This window comes from Coregonus lavaretus (genome assembly GCF_964263955.1).
Source record: "Coregonus lavaretus genome assembly, chromosome: 5".
In the NCBI taxonomy this organism is placed as follows: domain Eukaryota; kingdom Metazoa; phylum Chordata; class Actinopteri; order Salmoniformes; family Salmonidae; genus Coregonus; species Coregonus lavaretus.
The window spans coordinates 30,244,475-30,267,609 of NC_139992.1; the positions used below are offsets into that span (position 1 = coordinate 30,244,475).

At 42.1% G+C, this 23,135-nt stretch overlaps 1 protein-coding gene across 1 annotated transcript in view; it reads left to right on the forward strand.

Annotated features, from left to right (window-relative positions):
- The window catches only part of LOC311129131 (TBC1 domain family member 22B-like), a 193,745-nt gene that overhangs the window by 17,849 nt on the left and 152,761 nt on the right, over positions 1 to 23,135 (forward strand). The window contains exon 6 of the mRNA XM_084161423.1: positions 19,818 to 19,888. Coding sequence (XP_084017549.1) covers positions 19,818 to 19,888 — 71 coding nt within the window. The remainder of the gene's footprint in view (positions 1 to 19,817; positions 19,889 to 23,135) is intronic.

A 23,135-nucleotide genomic window follows, 5' to 3' on the forward strand; every position in this document is an offset into this window, starting at 1 on the left:
ACTTAAAAAGATGAGAGAGGCCTGTAATTTTCATCATAGGTACACGTCAACTATGACAGACAAATTTAGAAAAAAAAAGCCAGAAAATCACATTGTAGGATTTTTTATGAATTTATTTGCAAATTATGGTGGAAAATAAGTATTTGGTCACCTACAAACAAGCAAGATTTCTGGCTCTCACAGACCTGTAACTTCTTCTTTAAGAGGCTCCTCTGTCCTCCACTCGTTACCTGTATTAATGGCACCTGTTTGAACTTGTTATCAGTATAAAAGACACCTGTCCACAACCTCAAACTGTCACACTCCAAACTCCACTATGGCCAAGACCAAAGAGCTGTCAAAGGACACCAGAAACAAAATTGTAGACCTGCACCAGCCTGGGAAGACTGAATCTGCAATAGGTAAGCAGCTTGGTTTGAAGAAATCAACTGTGGGAGCAATTATTAGGAAATGGAAGGCATACAAGACCACTGATAATCTCCCTCGATCTGGGGCTCCACGCAAGATCTCACCCCGTGGGGTCAAAATGATCACAAGAACGGTGAGCAAAAATCCCAGAACCACACGGGGGGACCTAGTGAATGACCTGCAGAGAGCTGGGACCAAAGTAACAAAGCCTACCATCAGTAACACACTACGCCGCCAGGGACTCAAATCCTGCTTAAGCCAGTACATGTCCAGGCCCGTCTGAAGTTTGCTAGAGTGCATTTGGATGATCCAGAAGAGGATTGGGAGAATGTCATATGGTCAGATGAAACCAAAATATAACTTTTTGGTAAAAACTCAACTCGTCGTGTTTGGAGGACAAAGAATGCTGAGTTGCATCCAAAGAACACCATACCTACTGTGAAGCATGGGGGTGGAAACATAATGCTTTGGGGCTGTTTTTCTGCAAAGGGACCAGGACGACTGATCCGTCTGAATGAATGAGGCCATGTATCCTGAGATTTTGAGTGAAAACCTCCTTCCATCAGCAAGGGCATTGAAGATGAAACGTGGCTGGGTCTTTCAGCATGACAATGATCCCAAACACACCGCCCGGGCAACGAAGGAGTGGCTTCGTAAGAAGCATTTCAAGGTCCTGGAGTGGCCTAGCCAGTCTCCAGATCTCAACCCCATAGAAAATCTTTGGAGGGAGTTGAAAGTCTGTGTTGCCCAGCGACAGCCCCAAAACATCACTGCTCTAGAGGAGATCTGCATGGAGGAAGGGCCAAAATACCAGCAACCGTGTGTGAAAACCTTGTGAAGACTTACAGAAAACGTTTGACCTGTGTCATTGCCAACAAAGGGTATATAACAAAGTATTGAGAAACTTTTGTTATTGACCAAATACTTATTTTCCACCATAATTTGCAAATAAATTCATTAAAAATCCTACAATGTGATTTTCTCGATTTTTTTTTTCTTCTCATTTTGTCTGTCATAGTTGACGTGTACCTATGATGAAAATTACAGGCTCATTTTTTTAAGTGGGAGAACTTGCACAATTGGTGGCTGACTAAATACTTTTTTCCCCCACTGTATATCTAAAGAAATGTGTGTCACATGGTACACCTGTCTGATTCACGCCTGTCTGAGTGGACTGAGTTGCTGTTGTTCTGGGATTGATTTGCACTTTTCGCACCAAAGTACGTTCATCTCTAGGAGACAGAACGCGTCTCCTTCCTGAGCGATATGACGGCTGCGTGGTCCCATGGTGTTTATACTTGCGTACTATTGTTTGTACAGATGAACGTGGTACTTTCAGGCGTTTGGAAATTGCTCCCAAGGATGAACCAGACTTGTGGAGGTCTACACATTTTTTTCTGAGGTCTTGGCTGAATTCTTTTCATTCTCCCATGATGTCAAACAAAGAGGCACTGAGTTTGAAGGTAGGCCTTGAAATACATCCACAGGTACACCTCCAATTGACTCAAATGATGTCAATTAGCCTATCAGAAGCTTCTAAAGCCATGACATAATTTTCTGGAATTTTCCAAGCTGTTTAAAGGCACAGCCAACTTTGTATGTAAACTTCTGACCCACTGGAATTGTGATACAATTAATTCTGACCCACTGGAATTGTGATACAAAGTGAAATAATCTGTTTTAACAATTGTTGGAAAAATGACTTGTGTCATGCACAAAGTAGATGTCCTAACCGACTTGCCAAAACTATAGTTTGTTAACAAGAAATTTGTCGAGTGGTTGAAAAACGAGTTTTAATGACTCCAACCTAAGTGTATGTAAACTTACGACTTCAACTGTATCTTAAGTCTCGACCAATCGATTGGTTGAAAGAACAGACAACTCTCGGTTGAACAAGATTATTTTTTTGTCAGGGACAACATTTTTACGAAACAATTGTAATAGTTGGAATTCTGTTCAATCGGGGGAATGAAAATTATAATTTGTAAATCACGTGACAGTAATTTTTGGAAAAGAGATTAGATGGAACATTTATTTTAGATTATGTGGCATTGCAACTTAATAGGTGCTAGTCAGCCTGCAAAGTAAACAACTCTAAGGTAGCTAAGATAAATATGACTAATCTAGAAAATATATATTTCCTGAAAACAATGTGTGGACTTGCTTCAGCTGTATAAAAAGATTTGTAGCCTAACATAGTCGTTTGATCTTTGATATATATTTTTATATATATATTTTTTTCCAACTTTATTTAACCTGGAAAGCCAGTTGAGAACAAGTTCTCATTTACAACTGCGACCTGGCCAAGATAAAGCAAAGCAGTGCGATTAAACAACAACACAGAGTTACATATGGGGTAAAACAAAACATAAAGTCAAAAATACAACAGAAAATATATATACAGTGTGTGCAAATGTAGCAAGTTATGGAGGTAAGGCAATAAATAGGCCATAGTGCAAAATAATTACAATTAGTATTAACACTGGAATGATAGATGTGCAGAAGATTATGTGCAAATAGAGATACTGGGGTGCAAATGAACAAAATAAATAACAATATGGGGATGAGGTAGTTGGGTGGGTGGGCAAATTTCAGATGGGCTGTGTACAGGTGCAGTGATCAGTAAGGTGCTCTGACAACTGATGCTTAAAGTTAGTGAGGGAGATAAGAGTCTCTAGCTTCAGAGATTTTTGCAGTTTGTTCCAGTCATTGGCAGCAGAGAACTGGAAGGAATGGCGGCCAAAGGAGGTGTTGGCTTTGGGGATGACCAGTGAGATATAACTGCTGGAGCGCATACTATGGGTGGGTGTTGCTATGGTGACCAATTAGCTAATATAAGGCAGGGATTTGCCTAGCAGTGATTTATAGATGGCTTGGAGCCAGTGGGTTTGGCGACGAATATGTAGTGAGGACCAGCCAACAAGAGTGTGCAGGTCACAGTGGTGGGTAGTATATGGGCTTTGGTGACAAAACGGATGGCGCTGTGATAGACTACATCCAATTTGCTGAGTAGAGTGTTGGAGGCTATTTTGTAAATGACATCGCCGATGTCAAGGATCGGTAGGATAGTCAGTTTTACGAGGGCATGTTTGGCAGCATGAGTGAAGGAGGCTTTGCTGCGAAATAGGAAGCCGATTCTGGATTTAACTTTGGATTGGAGATGCTTAATGTGAGTCTGGAAGGAGAGTTTACAGTCTAACCAGACATATATATGGAAGTTTTCAGACCCCTTGACTTTTTCCACATTTTGTTACGTTACAGCCTTATTCTAAAATGGATTAAATAAAACAATTTCCTCAGCAATCTACACACAATACCTCATAAAAAGCAGAAATACCTTATTTACATAAGTATTCAGACCCTTTGCTGTCAGGCTCGAAATTAAGCTCAGATGCATCCGGTTTCCATTGATCATCCTTGAGATGTTTGTCATCTTGATTGGAGTCCACCTGTGGTAAATTCAATTGATTGGACATGATTTGGAAAGGCACACATCTGTCTATATAAGGTCCCACAGTTGACATAGCATGTCAGAGCAAAAACCAAGCCATGAGGTCGAAGGAATTGTCCGTGGAGCTCAGAGACAGGATTGTGTCGGCACAGATCTGGGGAAGCGTACCAATAAATGTCTGCAGCATTGAAGGTCCCCAAGAACACAGTGGCCTCCATCATTCTTAAATGGAAGAAATTTGGAACCACTAACACTCTTCCTACAGCTGGCCTCCCGGCCAAACTGAGCAATCGGGGGAGAAGGGCCTTGGTCAGGGAGGTGACCAAGAACCCGATGGTCACTCTGACAGAGCTCCAGAGTTCCTCTGTGGAGATGGGAGAACCTTCCAGAAGGACAACCATCTCTGCAGCACTCCACCAATCAGGCCTTTATGGTAGAGTGGCCAGACGAAAGCCACTCCTCAGTAAAAGGCACATGACAGCCTGCTTGGAGTTTGCCAAAAGGCACCTAAAGACTCTCAGACCATTATAAACAAGATTCTCTGGTCTGATGAAACCAAGATTTGGCCTGGATGCCAAGCGTCACGTCTGGAGGAAACCTCGTACCATCCCTACAGTGAAGCATGGTGGTGGCAACATCATGCTGTGGGGATGTTTTTCAGCGGCAGGGACTGGGATATTAGTCAGGATCGAGGCAAAGATGAACGGAGCAAAGTACAGAGAGATCCTTGATGAAAACCTGCTCCAGAGCACTCAGGACCTCAGACTGGTGTGAAGGTTCACCTTCCAACAGGACAACGACCCTAAGTGCACAGCCAAGACAACACAGCAGTGTCTTCGGGACAAGTCTCTGAATGTCCTTGAGTGGCCCAGCCAGAGCCCGGACTTGAACCCGATCTAACATCTCTGGAGAGGGCTGAAAACAGCTCTGCAGCGACACTCCCCATCCAACCTGACAGAGCTTGAGAGGATCTTCAGAGAAAAATGAGAGAAACTCCCAAAATACAAAGTTAGAATTGAAAATAGCCTGATTTGGGACCCAATGAGATCAAATAAGTCCCCAGGCTAGGTTTCAGCTGAACCAGAGGTGTATACTACAAAGCAGAGTCCATGAGTTAGCCAGCTAACTAATTATTTTGATTTTGTTTTTGTTTTGGAAATGTAAGCTTGAAATGGGTGGGCTTGGTCTAATTCAGGGGTTCCCAACCTAGGGGGCACCAACGTTTCGTGGGTAGGTGTGTGACCTTCCTTGATTTACCTGAGGAAAATGTGACTCTGATGCACATGGGAATATATTTTGGTTTGTCTCTGACATTCAGAAGCTGAGCTACGACCTTCTGAATTGGAGGAGTAAAAACAAATGGACTTTGCTTGGGAAGTAATGCTATACAATGTGTGACTCTGTCGCTATCAATTGATCTATTCACTTTCTGTAAAACAGAATATGTATAATTCAATTGAGGGTTAATATAAATGATCATAAAACATATTTGGTGGCAGAATTATTTTTGGGAAATCTGGTCTGCACTTTATTTTTCTTATCCATTATAATTATATTATGATTAAATAGCCTACCTAAAATAAATCTTGAGTCTTGTTAAACTACGTAGAATTGCATTAAATTAGCTTCAAAACTAGGTCCCTCAAATTCAACAAAATCAAGCTGGTGGTATATTTAATAAAGGCTATCTCAATAAACAATAATAATAAAAAAGCTGGGAGGGCGTGACATTTTTCAAACATGAAAAAGGGGGCCCTGGGGAAAAAAGGTTGGAACCCCTGGACTAATTGACTCAACAGCTTAAAACGCATATCTAAGTTTAGCTTTCTTATCAAAGTTAGCTGGCTAAGTCATTGATCCTGTTTTGTAGTTTACCAAACTGAATCTCCCTGGCCTCAGGCAGGGGTCTAGTTAAGCAATGATCGATAACTGTTAAAGATACTATACATGGGCTGCGTCTGAAATGGCACCTGGTCAAAAGTTGTGGAATATAGGCCTATAACAAATAGGCTGCCTTTCCAGACGCAGACATTAATCATGATCTTAATATAACCTCCTTTTTTGTGATAAAATATAACCACTTTGAAAGAGGAAAGTTAGGCTTGTTTCTGACTGAAACATTTGACCTGCACAATTTGGAACAGTGTATATTTTATCCCTGTCCTTCTGCTTTTTAATGAGTGTTTTCAGAAACCATAGCATATATACCACTGTGTAGGTGTGTAAGCTGGATTTCTCCAGTCACAGGGTCAGCTTTTACAGTTTGTTATTTTGAGAGACTAAGAGCGGCGAGCATGAGCCAATTACCTCTGTCTCTGATGGCGGCAACATAGCCGTTTCCATGGCGATGCTCTTTCCTCTGATTAGGCCTTGGTTCGACTTTCTCTCTCTCTCCTCCCTCCGTTCCCTCACGTCATCCCTGGCAATCATCCCAGGACACTGAACCCCCCCACACACATATACACTCCCATTTTACTCTCTGCCCCTTCTCTCTTCTTTCTTTTGCTGGCTTGCGTTCCCTCTTTCTTCCTCTTGTTGTTAGTCTCTCTCTCTCTACCTCTTCTCTTTCTGCTGTGTTTTTCTCCATCTGCCTCTCTCTGCCTGTTACAGTTGGGGGAGCTGCTGATCTATGGAACTCCTCTCCTCTCTTGCTGCAGCCTCTAAATGCTGCTGCTACTTCTTGTTTCTCTCTCTCTGCCTCTCTGCCTTTCTCTCTCACTCTCTGCCTCTCTCTTCTTACGCCTCTCACTCTCTGCCTCTCTCTTCATATGCCTCTCACTCTCATGCCTCACTCTCTCTCTGTCTCTCTCTTTCCCTCTCTCTCTCTCTGCCTCTCTGTGCCTCTGCCTCTCTCTCTCTCTCTCTTTGCCTCTCTCGCTCTCTCTCTCTGCCTGTCTTTGCCTCTCTCCCTCTCTCTCTCTCTCTCTCTCTCTCTCTCTGCCTGTCTTTGCCTCTCTCTCTCTCTGCCTGTCTTTGCCTCTCTTTCTCTGCCTGTCTTTGCCTCTCTCTCTCTCTGCCTGTCTGTCACGGATTCTGCCGAGGCTGCTCCTCCTCCTTGTTCGGGCAGGCTTCGGCGTTCGTCGTCCCCGGAGTACTAGCTGCCACCGTTGAATGTTTCTATGTTTGATTGCTTTTGTCTGTCTATTACACCTGTGTCCGTTTGTGTCTGATTACGTGTTCTATAAGTTGCCTGTTTAGTATTGGTTAGGTTGTGTGTTGTTTTTCGCCTGTCCGTAGTGCTGCGTGGTTACTCTGTTTGTTGTTTTATTGTTTACGCACAGTTTGCGTAATTGCTCGCCTCTGTTTTTGTTGAGGCCGTTCATTGTATCTTCGCCTTGTGTTCTCACAAGTAAACTTTGTTGGACTAAGCTTCGGTGTCCTGCGCCTGACTCTCACACCACATTCACCTCAGCCTTGACACTGTCTTTGCCTCTCTCTCTCTGCCTGTCTTTGCCCCTCTCTCTCTCCCTGTTACTGCTGCCTGTCACTCCATAGTTACAGCTGACAATCCTGTTACACAGCAATTTCCCAATATTATAGGCTTACCACCGCAGCCACGACATTCTGTAGTTAAAGGGGCGTCTAATTCAATTGAACTCAATTTTGACATTTTGTAGAATCTGTACGGGGAATGGAATTTCTGAGGTATTTCTCCATTGTGAATGAAAATTGGATGAAAATATGGTTTTCTAGGAAATAGGCTCAGGGTTTAGTCAAGAGTAGATTTTCAGGTAAAGTACCAGGTGGCTAGTTAAGTTGTCTCTTAAGACGAGATCATCCAATGATGAATACCCCCCTGGAGAGTGGAAGGTAGAGTAGGAGCAGAAGACACTCAACCCCCCAAAAACATCAACAGCATCTCCATTTTGGCGAGTTGAACTGCTATAGTAGCTCAAGTTTCTGTTTGGTGTGGTACAGTATTTTACAGACCTCAGTGTTCATTTGAGACCAGAGGCTAAATGACAACTACTGTGATGATGATGTCTCTCATGGCGATGCCCTAGGTCTAAAGCTGCTCTACTGTGGCAGGTCTCACCAGGCAGGCCCTCAAGTGCCAGCTGTCTCCCTCTTCTGATTGCTAATTTCTTTTGTGCGTAATTACTTAGCACACAAAGTCAGGTGTTTGGTCACCAATACCAGGTGTTTTTGCCTGTCCAGGCCAGTAATATGTTAAGGCTACTCTGAAGTAGCTAACTGCTGTAGAGTACCAACTTGAGTTGCTTGTTGTGTGTTTGTGTGCTTTTGACTTTATCAACAGCTTTTCATCCCCAAATTGGAGGAATCCAGACTTGAAAGGCCTCCGGCTACCAAAGATGGACTTTTCCCCCAGTGAACGTATGCCGTAATCAGTGACTGATGAGCCTCTTAGGAAAGTGTGTCTAAAGGCGTCAGCATGCTTCAATTCGGCTGGCACCTAACCGAACGAGTGTGCTCGCATACTCCCTTAAAAGACCTTCGCTTGAAAAATGAGAAAAAAGCGGCAATAGTACTGTTTGTCCATTTTGAGACGCCGTATACATACACTTCCTCAAAATAGTTGGAATTAATCTAAGATTACTCTAGAAATCTGTCATTCATTTTGACATTTTTGCAGAGTAGATCTTAGTCGCGCAATTTTACATCTAACTAAGATGTTTAGTGTAGTATCTCTCAATGAAAAAGTGTACATGAAAACCAATCGTCTCTCATTGAATGACAACAAATACTTTATTGAAGTATCCCTACTCTTGACCAATCACAGACGAAGGGACATAGACTTCGGCTACCGACTTCGGCTTGCCTCAAGATATGTTTTTGTGTGCCCGCACAGCCGCAAGAACCCTTACCGAAGTCCAAACAGAACCAAAACTTCACAAAATGTCGTCATAATATATGCACAAACTCTTCCGAATTGTTTTGGCTTGGAAGCATGCGAATGCCTTAACAGTGGGAGTATGACTCACTAGATTACAGTGTGGTTCAATGGCAGCCAGGAAGAACTTGGCTTCCCATAGTAGAACAAAGACTATGACTGTGAACTCCCCATGAACCAAATCACAACCAATATAGAGATCTGGGGGCTTCCTCATAATCCCTGCCTCATAACTGGCACTTCGCCTACATTTTAGGCCCTAAAACATTTTCTTTTTCCTCAACCTCATTAAAAAGCTGGCATCACACACACTTAAGAGACTTTAGGGAAAAGTTTAAATAAGTTGGTTTTGAAATGTGTCATCTGAAATTAGAATATTGTACGTTGTTAAAAACTTCACGAGAGAAGTGGGATCATTTATAAGAAGTAGGGGAATTTATAATGCAATCAGTTTAAGAAGCTGACCACCTCTCTCTGCGGTGACTTTGAGATGCTGGGCTAGGGGGAGTTGACAGGCTCCTTACTGTACCGTTCACTCCCCAGTCACCTGCACTATATCTCACCATGGCTACGTCCCAAATGGCACCCTATTCCCTATATAGGCCTAGTGCCCTATATATGCTCGGGTCAAAAGTAGTGCACTTTATAGGGAATAGGGTGCCAATTGGGACGTAGACTACATTTCATCGTCCAGAAGCCAGATGGTAATACGGAGGTATATCTTTTTACAAGACTCCCATTAGTTTACGAGCCTGTCCTCACCTGCTGCTTGTCTCTTCGTCCTTTACCTGAGTTAACAGCACTGTACTCTCTCTCACACAGACAGACACTGTGCTTAAGGTTTAGAGCACCAGCTAAAACTTTTACAGTGCTGAATAAATGCGTCAGGCCGGATGACATCTTTGTTAGCCATGATAGTGATGATGTGGAGTTTGTCTGCTGGGGATGTTGTCTTGGGCCCTTGTGTTTTGAAGAAATGGGGATATGCGTGCCACTGAGATTGGAGCCTGTCCACGTTAGTTTTACAGGCCTACATCGGACACAGACAGTGCAGGGGGATGTTGCTGGGGATGTGGAGTTAGGCTTAGGCCTAATTTCTTTATCGGGTTGTTGTCGGCCATGATAGAAATAGGCCTACGGGATCAAATCACGTTTTATTTGCCACATGCGCCGAATACAACAGGTGTAGACATTACTTACAGCCCTTAACCAACAATGCATTGATTTTTTTTATAAAAAAGTAAAATAAAACAACAACAACAAAAAAGTGTTGAGAAAAAAAGAGCAGAAGTAAAATAAAATAACAGTAGGGAGGCTATATACAGGGGGGTACCGGTGCAGAGTCAATGTGCGGGGGCATCGGCTAGTTGAGGTAATATGTACATGTGGGTAGAGTTAAAGTGACGATGCATAAATAATTAACAGAGTAGCAGCAGTGTAAAAAGATGGGGTGGGAGTGGGGGGGCAGTGCAAATAGTCCGGGTAGCCATGATTAGCTGTTCAGGAGTCTTATGGCTTGGGGGTAGAAGCTTTTGAGAAGCCTTTTGGACCTAGACTTGGCGCTCCGGTACCGCTTGCCGTACGGTAGCAGAGAGAACAGTCTATGACTAGGGTGGCTGGAGTCTTTGACAATTTTGAGGGCCTTCCTCTGACACCGCCTGGTATAGAGGTCCTGAATGGCAGGAAGCTTGGTCCCAGTGATGTACTGGGCCGTACGCACTACCCTCTGTAGTGCCTTGCGGTCGGAGGCCGAGCAGTTGCCATACCAGGCGGTGATGCAACCAGTCAGGATGCTCTCGATGGTGCAGCTGTAGAACCTTTTGAGGATCTGAGGACCCATGCCAAATCTTTTCAGTCTCCTGAGGGGGAATAGGCTTTGTCGTGCCCTCTTCACGACTGTCTTGGTGTGTTTGGACCATGATAGTTTGTTGGTAATGTGGACACCAAGGAACTTGAAGCTCTCAACCTGTTCCGCTGCAGCCCCGTTGATCTGCTGTCACTGTCTGAGATTATAGCCTATCACTTTAGGGTTTTTCTAGGCCTATATCTGAGACAGACAAGGAAGTGTTTGTTTTGCATTGTTGACATGCTTTTATTCAAAAGAGGGCTATGTTTTGGTATTTGTTAAATAGTGGGCTGTAGTGGATTCGTGGCAGCAGGGGAGTCAGTCAGGAGAAGTTGAGTGAGGTGTTTGTTTATTGATAGTTATTTTCTGTGTTTTTGGTTGTGTGTGTGGTAGTGTGTGTCTGTGAATGTGGGCCGTGTGTGTGTGAGGACCTCTTGGCTGTCTGTCCGCCCCATTGCCCCCTCTCCATCTGAGTAGTGTCTGAATAGTGCATGGCTCCGGCCTGCCAACTGTCTGCCTCCCTCTGCCATCACTACCTCACTCAGGCAGCACACAGACTGACAGCTCTCATTTTTGCCCTGATAAATGGCCTGTCTTTCTCTTTTTTTTATATTCTTCTCATTCACACACACACACACACACACACACACACACACACAGGATTTGGACTAAAATCCAAGCACTTGACTCTCCATCTGGAGAGAGATTCTCTGACACAACACAGTGTTTCCCCTAGGACTTTTCAGCAGCGGTGGAAATGTTAGTGTGTGTGTGGCGGGGAAGCTAATTTCCGGCAATTCTACACATTTTGCATGGGGAAGAATATTGTTTTGCTGTTTTTAAAGCTAATTTCCTGCAATTGTACACATTTTTCAATGTCTTAGCTATGTGTGTTTATATGATTCCAGGGGTCGAAGCCTGACCGAGCCCCCCCCCCCCCCCCCCCCCCCCGTTCTCTTTAGAAGAAATAGGCCTACAGTATATTCAATTTGTCATTAGTGGTCTGTGCTGGCATTTTCATTTAATTGGCATTCGGCTTTAATAATTTGACTTGGCATGTGTCACCCTGTCTAGGATATGCCTTTCATCTGTTTCTCTTAGATTAGCCTCATAGCTCACAGAAACAATGCTGACTGACTGACTGACTGCGTGCTTCACACTGTGCTTTCCCTCATCTCACTCAGGGCTTTGAGACTTCTGATTTGATTTAGCTCTGGGTCCACGTCCCCAGGGACCTTGTACAACTAGCGTTTCAGGCTTAGCTTTTTTATTGTAATGCACAAGTGATATATTCTTGAAAAAAACGTGTTTTCTGAGAAACATGACAGCTGCTGCCTCTAATGAAACAGCATTTGCAATTTTAAGAGCTGGCTCTACGAAACGGAGCAAGGTCGTGTTGTTTCCTTTTCCATGTAGCAGGAGCTCCGGATGGAATTTCCTCATCAGTTAGCTGACTGAGTCAGCTAGGGAGAGAATGTTAAAGGGACATGCAGACTGCATCTTAAATAACATTCTATTACCATTATAGCGCACTCATTTTCAACCATTATTGCACTACTTTCAACCAAAGGCACCCATGTAGCGCAGTACATTTTACCTAATTAAGTAATTTGATATTCTTCCAGCTGCGGTCATCTTGCCATCTTTGTCAGTTTCGAGTAGTGTTTAGAATTCAGCGAGCACAGAGGGTGTGTTCCATCATGTTCCGTGATGTTCCATCTGTGATGTATGGCTGCAGCAGGCAGATGCTCTCACTCTGCTGGCCAGATGGTGCCAGGTAAATATCTGACCTCCAACCCTCCCAACAACAGAAGCCTTCAACCAGCGTGCACGCGCACGCATGCACGTATGGCCATGAGAAGGTCCTCTTTGGAGGTCATCAGCGCCTGGGGAGACAAAGTGTATAAGTCTGTGTCTGACTCTATCTCCCCACTGTGAGATTAATGTCAGTTGGAGAAAATATAACAGATAGTTTAATTAACGGCTAGTAAGATTCATTGACCAATTTCTGCAGCTGATGGCGCAAATGAGGGTTCGAAGGTGCGGACTGAGGAGAGACACCCTCTGTATTTAATGAATTGAGTGGATTCCTTTACCTATAGTTTCTTCCCTCCCTCGTCTTTCTCTGCCCTCCTCCCCATCTCTCCTTCTCTCTGCTCCCGACCTTCTCCTTTCTTCTCTCTCTCTGCTCTCTTTGCACTCCTCCGTCCTTCTCCCTCTTTCTTCTGCACCATTTCACCATGCCTCTCCTTCCCACCAGCTGCCCTGTGGCTCTAGAAGGTTAGGTTTGGGTTAATTACCAAGCCCATGCCATTTTTAATAATCTCATTCAAATCACATTTTATTGGTCGCATAGCAGATGTTATTGCGGGTGTAGTGAAATGCTTGTGTTCCTAGCTCCAACAGTGCATTAATATCTAACAATTCACAACAATACACACACATCTAAAAGTACAAGAATGGAATTAAGAAGTATATAATTTTAGGACGAGCAATGTCAGAGTCCGGAATATAAATATTGTGTGTGTATGTGTGTGTATATATATATATATATATATATATATATATATATATATATATATATATATATATATATATATATATATATATATGTGTATGTGTGTATATATATGTATATACATATGTGTGTATATATATATATGTGTATGTGTGTATATACATATGTGTGTATATATATATATATATATATATATATATATATATATATATTATATATATATATATATATGTGTATATGTGTGTACATATAATCAGCAGGGGATAAAATACTTTTTTCCCTCACTGTGTGTATATATTTCTGGATTTATTTTCCTCAATTTGTCTGTCATAGTTGACGTGTACCTGGGCCAAAATACCAGCAACAGTGTGTGAAAACCTTGTGAAGACTTACAGAAAACGTTTGACCTGTGTCATTGCCAACAAAGGGTATATAACAAAGTATTGAGAAACTTTTGTTATTGACCAAACACTTATTTTCCACCATAATTTGCAAATAAATTCATTAAAAATCCTACAATGTGATTTTCTGGATTTATTTTCCTCAATTTGTCTGTCATAGTTGACGTGTACCTATGATGAAAATTATTTTTAAGTGGGAGAACTTGCACAATTGGTGGCTGACTAAATACTTTTTTTCCCTACTGTATGTATATATATATATATATATATATACACACACATATATATATATATATATATATATACACATACATATATATGTATATATATGTATGTGTGTGTATATATATATATATATACCTATGATGAAAATTACAGGCCTCTCTCGTCTTTTTAAGTGGGAGAACTTGCACAATTGGTGGCTGACTAAATACTTTTTTTCCCCACTGTACATACATACATACATACAGTGGGGAAAAAAAGTATTTAGTCAGCCACCAATTGTGCAAGTTCTCCCACTTAAAAAATGAGAGGCCTGTAATTTTCATCATAGGTACACGTCAACTATGACAGCCAAATTGAGAAAAAATAATCCAGAAAATCACATTGTAGGATTTTTTATGAATTTATTTGCAAATTATGGTGGAAAATAAGTATTTGGTCACCTACAAACAAGCAAGATTTCTGGCTCTCACAGACCTGTAACTTCTTCTTTAAGAGGCTCCTCTGTCCTCCACTCGTTACCTGTATTAATGGCACCTGTTTGAACTTGTTATCAGTATAAAAGACACCTGTCCACAACCTCAAACAGTCACACTCCAAACTCCACTATGGCCAAGACCAAAGAGCTGTCAAAGGACACCAGAAACAAAATTGTAGACCTGCACCAGGCTGGGAAGACTGAATCTGCAATAGGTAAGCAGCTTGGTTTGAAGAAATCAACTGTGGGAGCAATTATTAGGAAATGGAAGACATACAAGACCACTGATAATCTCCCTCGATCTGGGGCTCCACGCAAGATCTCACCCCGTGGGGTCAAAATGATCACAAGAACGGTGAGCAAAAATCCCAGAACCACACGGGGGGACCTAGTGAATGACCTGCAGAGAGCTGGGACCAAACTAACAAAGCCTACCATCAGTAACACACTACGCCGCCAGGGACTCAAATCCTGCAGTGCCAGACGTGTCCCCCTGCTTAAGCCAGTACATGTCCAGGCCCGTCTGAAGTTTGCTAGAGTGCATTTGGATGACCCAGAAGAGGATTGGGAGAATGTCATATGGTCAGATGAAACCAAAATATAACTTTTTGGTAAAAACTCAACTCGTCGTGTTTGGAGTACAAAGAATGCTGAGTTGCATCCAAAGAACACCATACCTACTGTGAAGCATGGGGGTGGAAACATCATGCTTTGGGGCTGTTTTTCTGCAAAGGGACCAGGACGACTGATCCGTGTAAAGGAAAGAATGAATGGGGCCATGTATCGTGAGATTTTGAGTGAAAACCTCCTTCCATCAGCAAGGGCATTGAAGATGAAACGTGGCTGGGTCTTTCAGCATGACAATGATCCCAAACACACCGCCCGGGCAACGAAGGAGTGGCTTCGTAAGAAGCATTTTAAGGTCCTGGAGTGGCCTAGCCAGTCTCCAGATCTCAACCCCATAGAAAATCTTTGGAGGGAGTTGAAAGTCCGTGTTGCCCAGCGACAGCCCCAAAACATCACTGCTCTAGAGGAGATCTGCATGGAGGAATGGGCCAAAATACCAGCAACAGTGTGTGAAAACCTTGTGAAGACTTACAGAAAGCGTTTGACCTGTGTCATTGCCAACAAAGGGTATATAACAAAGTATTGAGAAACTTTTGTTATTGACCAAATACTTATTTTCCACCATAATATGGAAATAAATTCATAAAAAATCCTACAATGTGATTTTCTGGATTTTTTTCCCTCATTTTGTCTGTCATAGTTGACGTGTACATATGATGAAAATTACAGGCCTCTCATCTTTTTAAGTGGGAGAACTTGCACAATTGGTGGCTGACTAAATACTTTTGTCTGTCTGAGTACTTTCCCAATGCACTGTGTATGTACATATATGTGGTGGGATGTATATTCATTATGGACAGTATGTTGATAGAATATTTAGTGTATCTGTAGAATACGAAGGATAGAATAGTGTGTATATATACAGCAATAGTTGAATAGTATGGCCTTGACTAGAATACAGTATATAACATTATTAAAGTGACCAGTGTACCATGTCAATGTAGATAGGGCATCAGTCTCATAGGTGCATGGTAGAGTAACCGTGTGGTGGTCGGCTAGTGACAGTGACTAAGTTCAGGGCATGGTAGTGATCGCTATTTTACAGTCTGATGGCCTTGAGATAGAAGCTGTTTTTCAGTCTCTCGGTCCCAGCTTTTATTCACCTGTACTGATCTCGCCTTCTGGATGATAGCGGGGTGAACAGGCTGTGGCTCGGGTGGTTGATTTCCTTGATTGTCCTTCCTGTGACATCGGTTGCTGTAGATATCCTGGAGGGCAGGCATTGAGCCCCCGGGGCTGCGTTGGGCAGACCGTTCTACCCTCTGAAGAGCCCTGCGTTTGCGGGCGGTGCATTTGCCGTACCAGGCAGTGATACAGCCTGACAGGATGGTCTCAATGGTACATATATGCATTACATTTGTGTCTCAAGAAGGCATATGCTTTACGTCATGATAACTATACATTTCATGTCTCTACCTGGTAGGGAGCCTCAGGGCTTCTATATACCGTATTTTCCGCACTATAAGGCGCACCTTCAATGAAGGGCCTATTTTAGAACTGTTTTCATATATATGGCGCACCGGATTATAAGGCGCATAGAATAGAAGATACTGCAGTCAAACGTTTGACTGGGGTTGCGTTATGCATCCACTAGATGGAGCTGTGCTAAAGGGAATGTCAACAAAACAGTCAGATAAAGTCAAACTTTATTAAGCGTTCTGACAACAATTTTGGGGTCTTTATACACACACAAGTGGTGTGGGACTGTGAGTAAGCACAGTACCGGTGTTTACTGACTACGGTAGCCGTAATGCTGCAAGCGGTGCGGCTTTGTAGTTTACCAGTCGTACTGAAACATTTCATTATTATTAAATAGTTTTTATTGGTTTTTCATACTGAAACATTTTGACAGAGCGCCTTGAGCGCCGTGTACAACCAGCATGGATCAACCAATTAACCAATTGATCCATATATAAGGCGCTCCGGATTATAAGGCGCACTGTCGTTTTTTGAGAAAATTAAAGGCTTTTAAGTGCGCCTTATAGTGCGGAAAATACGGTAAAAGCTTTATTCACGTCAGCAGAGACCCTGGCGATACGGAGAGGATATATGGAACAATTGCTATATCCTTTAGGCTAGCCTTTATCCTATGCCTACCGTGGCACTGTGTTGTTGATTTTATATGGTATCTATAATGAATGCTTGACTGCTGGCTTCTTGCTCTCTTCTGAAAAAGGTTTTTGAATCTCAATGGGAATGAAAATAATAAATAAAAGGATAAATAGATTAAAAACGAACATGCTCAGAATGTAGCCTAGCCTAAGTGGCGATGGTATACAAAGCATTTGTGATAGGCTATACAACGTATTAGTAGTTGTATTAGTGGACACTCGATTTAGCTAATGGACTAATACAGGCCTTCCTGTTTAGAACAGGCCAACATTTCCCATTGTAATATCTGTCACTAACACAGTACTCTATTGCGTTTGTTTTAGAACTGCCGGGCAAAGTAATTTGGAACTAATCAATATGTCTGCTGTGTTGTACCAAGTTCGCGCCAGCTCTCTGAACAAGAGTCGAAGTGGGAGTTTAGGCCATAATTGGAGATGCTTCTGTTTTTACATGGAGGGAGGTAGAGTGGGAGGGATGGAGGGAGAGGTATAGCGATAGAAAGATTGAGGGGAAGGTAGAGTGGGATGGAGGGGGAGAGCGAGATGGGGAGAGGAAGGGGTGTTACGCTGTTTTGCCTGCCGGTGTCATCTCATTTACACTCAAACCAGTTTCCCCCGCTCTCCTAACACGAATGAGACAATGCACATATGCAATTACACTGAAGAGGTTCTTGTGGAATTTGGAATAGGCAAGCGGAACGTTAATGATACAGTCCTAAACTAGTTAGGCTGAAGCGAAGCTAGATGCATTGCCATTTGTGAATTATGGATGAATGACAAAGGTGAAGGCCTTGAGTGCGTCCCAAATGTTATTCCATTTATAGTGCACTACTTTTTACCATGGCCAATAGGGCTCTGGCTAAAAGTAGGGTACTTTACAGGGCAGGGGTGTGCGTCCCACGGGTATGCAACTATATATAGCTGTGGGACGATTTTTGTCGGAGTGGATGGTCGGGGGGCTGGAACATAATTATAATAATTGATACACTGCAAATGGACCAAAACTAAGCCTAAAAAGAGATTGTATTTGAAAATAACAATAATTTCAAACCTTGATTACATTGACACACTTGGGAACAGATTTCCTAACTGAAACTATTTTATTGCTGAATTCCTGGTGATTTTATTTTGCCCCTTGAAAGTTTAGTGATTCTTTGGGGAGGGACATTTTGGTAAAGAAAAGACTGTAAAATCACCAGGAATTCAGTTAAAAATTAGTTTCATTTAGGAAATCTGTTCCCAAGTATTTCCACGAATAAAAAAAGGGACGTGATCATGTGTCAATATAATCATGGTATGAAATTATTGTTATTTTCAAATACAATCTCTTTTTAGGCTTAGTTGTGGTCAATTTGCAGTGTATAAATTATTATAATTATGTTCCATCCACTCCGACAAAAATCATCCCACAGCTGAATATATTTGCCTACCCGTGGGACGCACACCTTTTTATTGCTCTCTAGTCAGCACAAGGTGAAAAGCCCTCGGCTCATTGCAAACTATAGCAATACTGAGAATTCACTGCAACTCAAAAGGATCTCCATATCTCTATGTAAATACAAGGGCTCTCTGAGTTGAGAGATGGTTCAATGTCATATCTCTATTTAAAGGTTTCTATAGTTTAGTGCACAGACTAATGCAACCAAGGATAATTCTGTACCTCATGTTCATTCACTGCTATACTTGTGTGTTCGAGGACTCTCATCAAGTGAAGAGAAATTGTTCATGATCAGATTTCTTTAGGTTTCTGTAGTGCACAAACTATAGAACTATATAAAGTTATGTACAAAGCAAAACTATTCATCTAGCAAGTCCCCAATCAATGTCATCATTTTATTGAGATAGGAAGGGTATCTAGCTCATTTCTGAATGTCCTGTTCTGGATATGTAAAGGTTCCTCTGCTATGTACTCAGCCAGTTTCCTCAGTCAGTCTTTTTGTTACGATGATATCTACAGTAATCAATGGGTAGAGGACCCAGCATAGTTGTACGTGTGGTCAACAGGAAATGGAAATAAAAACCTTTCCTCTTCAAATAGGGGTGTTTTTATGCCCAATTTAGCACGGTCCGCTCTCGCAGAGTTTGAAGTAAGCAGTGGAAATAATGTGATAGAATCCAGCATTAAACCATGGTTGCGTCCCAAATGGGACCCTATTGCCTACATACAGTAGTACATTGCTTTTGACCAGAGCACTAATGGGCCCTGGTCAAATGTGCACAACATAGGGAATAGGTTGCCAGTTGGGACACAGTCAATCTGAAGAATCCAGCATAAACCACATTTTCTGGTGGTTTTATAGACCCGGGGGGAGCTCCTCTTTTCCAATTTAAAAGTCCAATTTGCACCTCTCTGTGAGATTTATTCACATTAACACTTGTGGGCCCCAGAACCCGGCCTCCTGACCATGTGGTGGGAAACCTCTTTAAACCTATCAAATGCTAATGTTATGGATGTCAGAGACAGTGAGGAGAAGCTTTGGGTTTGGAATTAATTTCCTGCCACCCCAATGCCTGTATGTGTTGGATATCAGGGAATTTGGGAAAAATATACACCAAATGTTTTCCTCTAGAGCGAACATATGTTTTGGGTCATTTTCTGGCATCATGGTCTCTGTATGTGTTGCATAACAGGGAATTCTGAGTATTTGGGGGAAATATGCTGTGCAGTAAATATGCGTGTCGCTGTCTTTCCAGGAAATATGTTTTCCCCCGACGCAAACACGATAAATGCATTAGGCTGATGCTGTAGGCATATCTGTATTTTAAGGCTTCGTAGTGGAATATGGAATTGTGTTCATTTAATTATTCTCTTTTCTTTTCCTGTCTTCAGGAAAATAATTTCAGTGGTCTTGTATATTCTTTGAAAGTGTCATAATGTAATTATCTGTCTGTTCCCCTTTCAGAGGAATTACGAAAGTTGAGCTGGTCTGGAATTCCGCGCCAGGTTCGTCCAATCACGTGGAAGCTCCTATCGGTAAGTAAGGGTGTTTTCACATATAGTCCTCTTTAAAAGAACGATCTCAGTCGTCTTTAAGTGTGTTTTCACACTTGGTCCCTTTCAGCCAATTTTTGTGAACTCTGTAAAATGTTGTGCAGTGTGAACACTTCAAAAGAACTCAGACCCCTCAAAAGAGCCCCTGAAGCGAACCGAACTGAGACCATCTCGGGGGGGGGGAGTGCATGTTGGGTACAGTACAAACCCAGAGTGCATGTTGGGAATATATCTTGGTTCCTTTCTAAACATAACAACGAGAATGCAAAGAGGGTTGTGAACTGGCAAAAGAGTTGAGTCCTCATTCAAAGGCAAGGGCAGTGTGAATGCAAAGAGAACTGAGTTTTTACCCCTGAGTTCATTTTAAAGAGGACTGAGATCGGTTCTTTTAAAGAGGACTATATGTGAAAACACCCCAAAAGAACCGATCTCAGTCCTCTTTAATTATCTTCGACTCGTGGCTACGACCACATCACAGCCATGATGAAAATGTCATAACACATGGCCTCTCATGTATTATTGCTTAATTATACAGCAGGTGGTTTGGAATTCCCATTGTTAGAGCCTATCCTGCCCATGATATACAAGACAACATACACATGGCCACATTCATAAAAAGTGCCATAGTTTACGTCGTTACCTAGCAACGCACTACTACTACTTTTACAGATCCACTTTTTCATCTGCCCAGCCATGCAACTTATAAAGTTGATCTCCACTGTAAAAAGCATCTAGACATTCTCAGACATTTGCAATATTGAAATTCGATCTCCACTGGCCTATAATAATGAACGTGTCGGGAGTCTGGACGAGCCAGAAAGACACCTTTTCTTATCCAGTCGAAATCATTAATCGGCATAGTTTTTATGGATATACACAAAGAAATGTCAATAAAAAAAACAGGTGAAACAAAATGCAGCTACTTTGCTGTCTTTCCAGCTTCAGTATAAAGTGATTGTGTTAGCTGTGTAGTTGGCTAGCTAGCAAGCGAGGGGGAAGAGCCTCCATATCAACCATTTTTGTTTTCCATAGCAACCTGCAAAGTTCTGGAACTATCAACCAGCACTTGGGTAGTTTAGCTTTACATGGCAGTCAATACGAATAGAGCTAAAGGCCAGAGAATGCCTAAAATTGCACTTGACAACTAGTGTTAGTGAATGTACCATCACGTTTTGTTGAACAATTTATGGTTTGGGAAAAATCTTGCTTTTTAATGCTAATAACCCATTGTATAAAAGCAATTCTACACTCAAGTCCATGTGTTATGACATTTTTATCATGGCTGTGGTGGCTGTTGTGGCCTCATGTATTATTGCTTAATTTAATAATGCTGTAATTGAAAATGTAACACCCAATGTAGGCTACTGCCCCTTTAAGAGCTAGCATTGATTTTGTACCATATCAAATCAAATGTATTGGTCACATACACATGGTTAGCAGATGTTATTGTGAGTGTAGCGAAATGCTTGTGCTTCTAGTTCCGACAGTGCAGCCATATCTAGCAAGTAATATCTAACAGTTCCACAACAAAAACCTAATACACACAAATCTAATTAAAGGAATGGAATAAGAATATATAAATATATGGATGAGCAATGTCATCAGAGTGGCATAGGCTAAGATGCAATAGATAGTATAGAAAACAGTATATACATATGAGATGGGTAATGCAAGATATGTAAACATTATTAAGATAGTATAGAATACAGTATATACGTATGAGATGGGTAATGCAAGATATGAAAACATTATTAAAGTGACTAGTGTTCCATTTATTAAAGTGGCCAGTGATTTTCAAGTCTGTATGTAGGCAGCAGCCTCTGTGCTAGTGATGGCTGTTTTAACAGTCTGATGGCCTTGAGATAGAAGCTGTTTTTCAGTCTCTCGGTCCCAGCTTTGATGCACCTGTACTGACCTCGCCTTCTGGATGATAGCGGGGTGAACAGGCAGTGGCTCGGGAGGTAGTTGTCCTTGATTATCCTTTTGGCCTTCCTGTGACATTGGGTGCTGTAGGTGTCCTGGAGGGCAGGTAGTTTGCCCCCGGTGATGCGTTGTGCAGACCACACTACCCTCTGGAGAGCCCTGCGGTTGTTGTGATTCTCACCAAATATGTTGTCTTCTCATACTATTCAAACCCCACAATCAAATAAACAGCTTTTGAAGCTCTCAGCCTATAGATCACATATTGCAAACAAATAATCTGAACAAAACTCCACACATATTTTGGAATTTCTGTGCATTCTTGACAATCGCTAATCAATATTCAAAAACAGCACACGTTTCTTCCGTGAACCTGCACATCATCTTCTCTCTTTTGTGGCACCAATGTGTTATGGCAGGGGAAACGGTGTTGCGGTAGTCGAGTCGGGAATAATGACAAGAGAACCTGGGAAGCTTTGTGTTCACATTGCCCTAAAAAAGGGGACAGGACCGCGGAATTCAAGCGTTCCGAACTCACGACATGGTCTCAGTTCGGTTCACTTCGGGGGCTCTTTTGAGTTCCTTTGGAGTGTTTACACTGCACAAAACATTTTAGTAAAGAAAAATTGGCTGAAAGGGACATAAAATTGAGTTAACAAAAATTGTCTGAAAGGGACCAATTGTGAAAACACCTTAAAACCATCTTGTCAATTTTCTCCCAGCTTCTCTCTCTCCCGCTCTCTCTCCCCTCGCTCTCTCACGCTCTCTCTCTCGTGCTGTCTGTCTTTCGCTCTCTCTCTCTCTCTCTGTCTCTGTCTTTCTCCGTCTCTTTGTCTCTCCCTCTCTCTGTCACCCTCTCTCCCTGTGATTCATGGAGCTGAATAACTCTCTTTACCTCCATTTAGAAATTAATTGCCAGGCACAAATAATGTATTCACGAGACAGAACGTTTACTCATTAAGCTATTGTTGCAGTTTACAGTGACCCAACTAGTGAGTGACTTCAGTCTGGTGATCACTTCAGTGTGTGGAGCATTACTTTGAGTGGTGTGACTTTCACATTAATTGCTGTGTATTGTTAATGTCCCACAGACAAGAGTTTATTAAATTGCCTAGGGGTACGGCAAAGATTTAATTGTCAACACAAATGAGTGTCAGAGGTCCCCAGTTCTGTCTGAGGGGCTGAGATGCAGTGGTGTAAAGTAAAAATACTTTAAAGTACTAATTAAGTAGTTTTTTGGAGTGTCTGTGTCTTTACTTTAAAATTTACTTCAACACATTCCTAAAGAAAATAATGTACTTCTTACTCC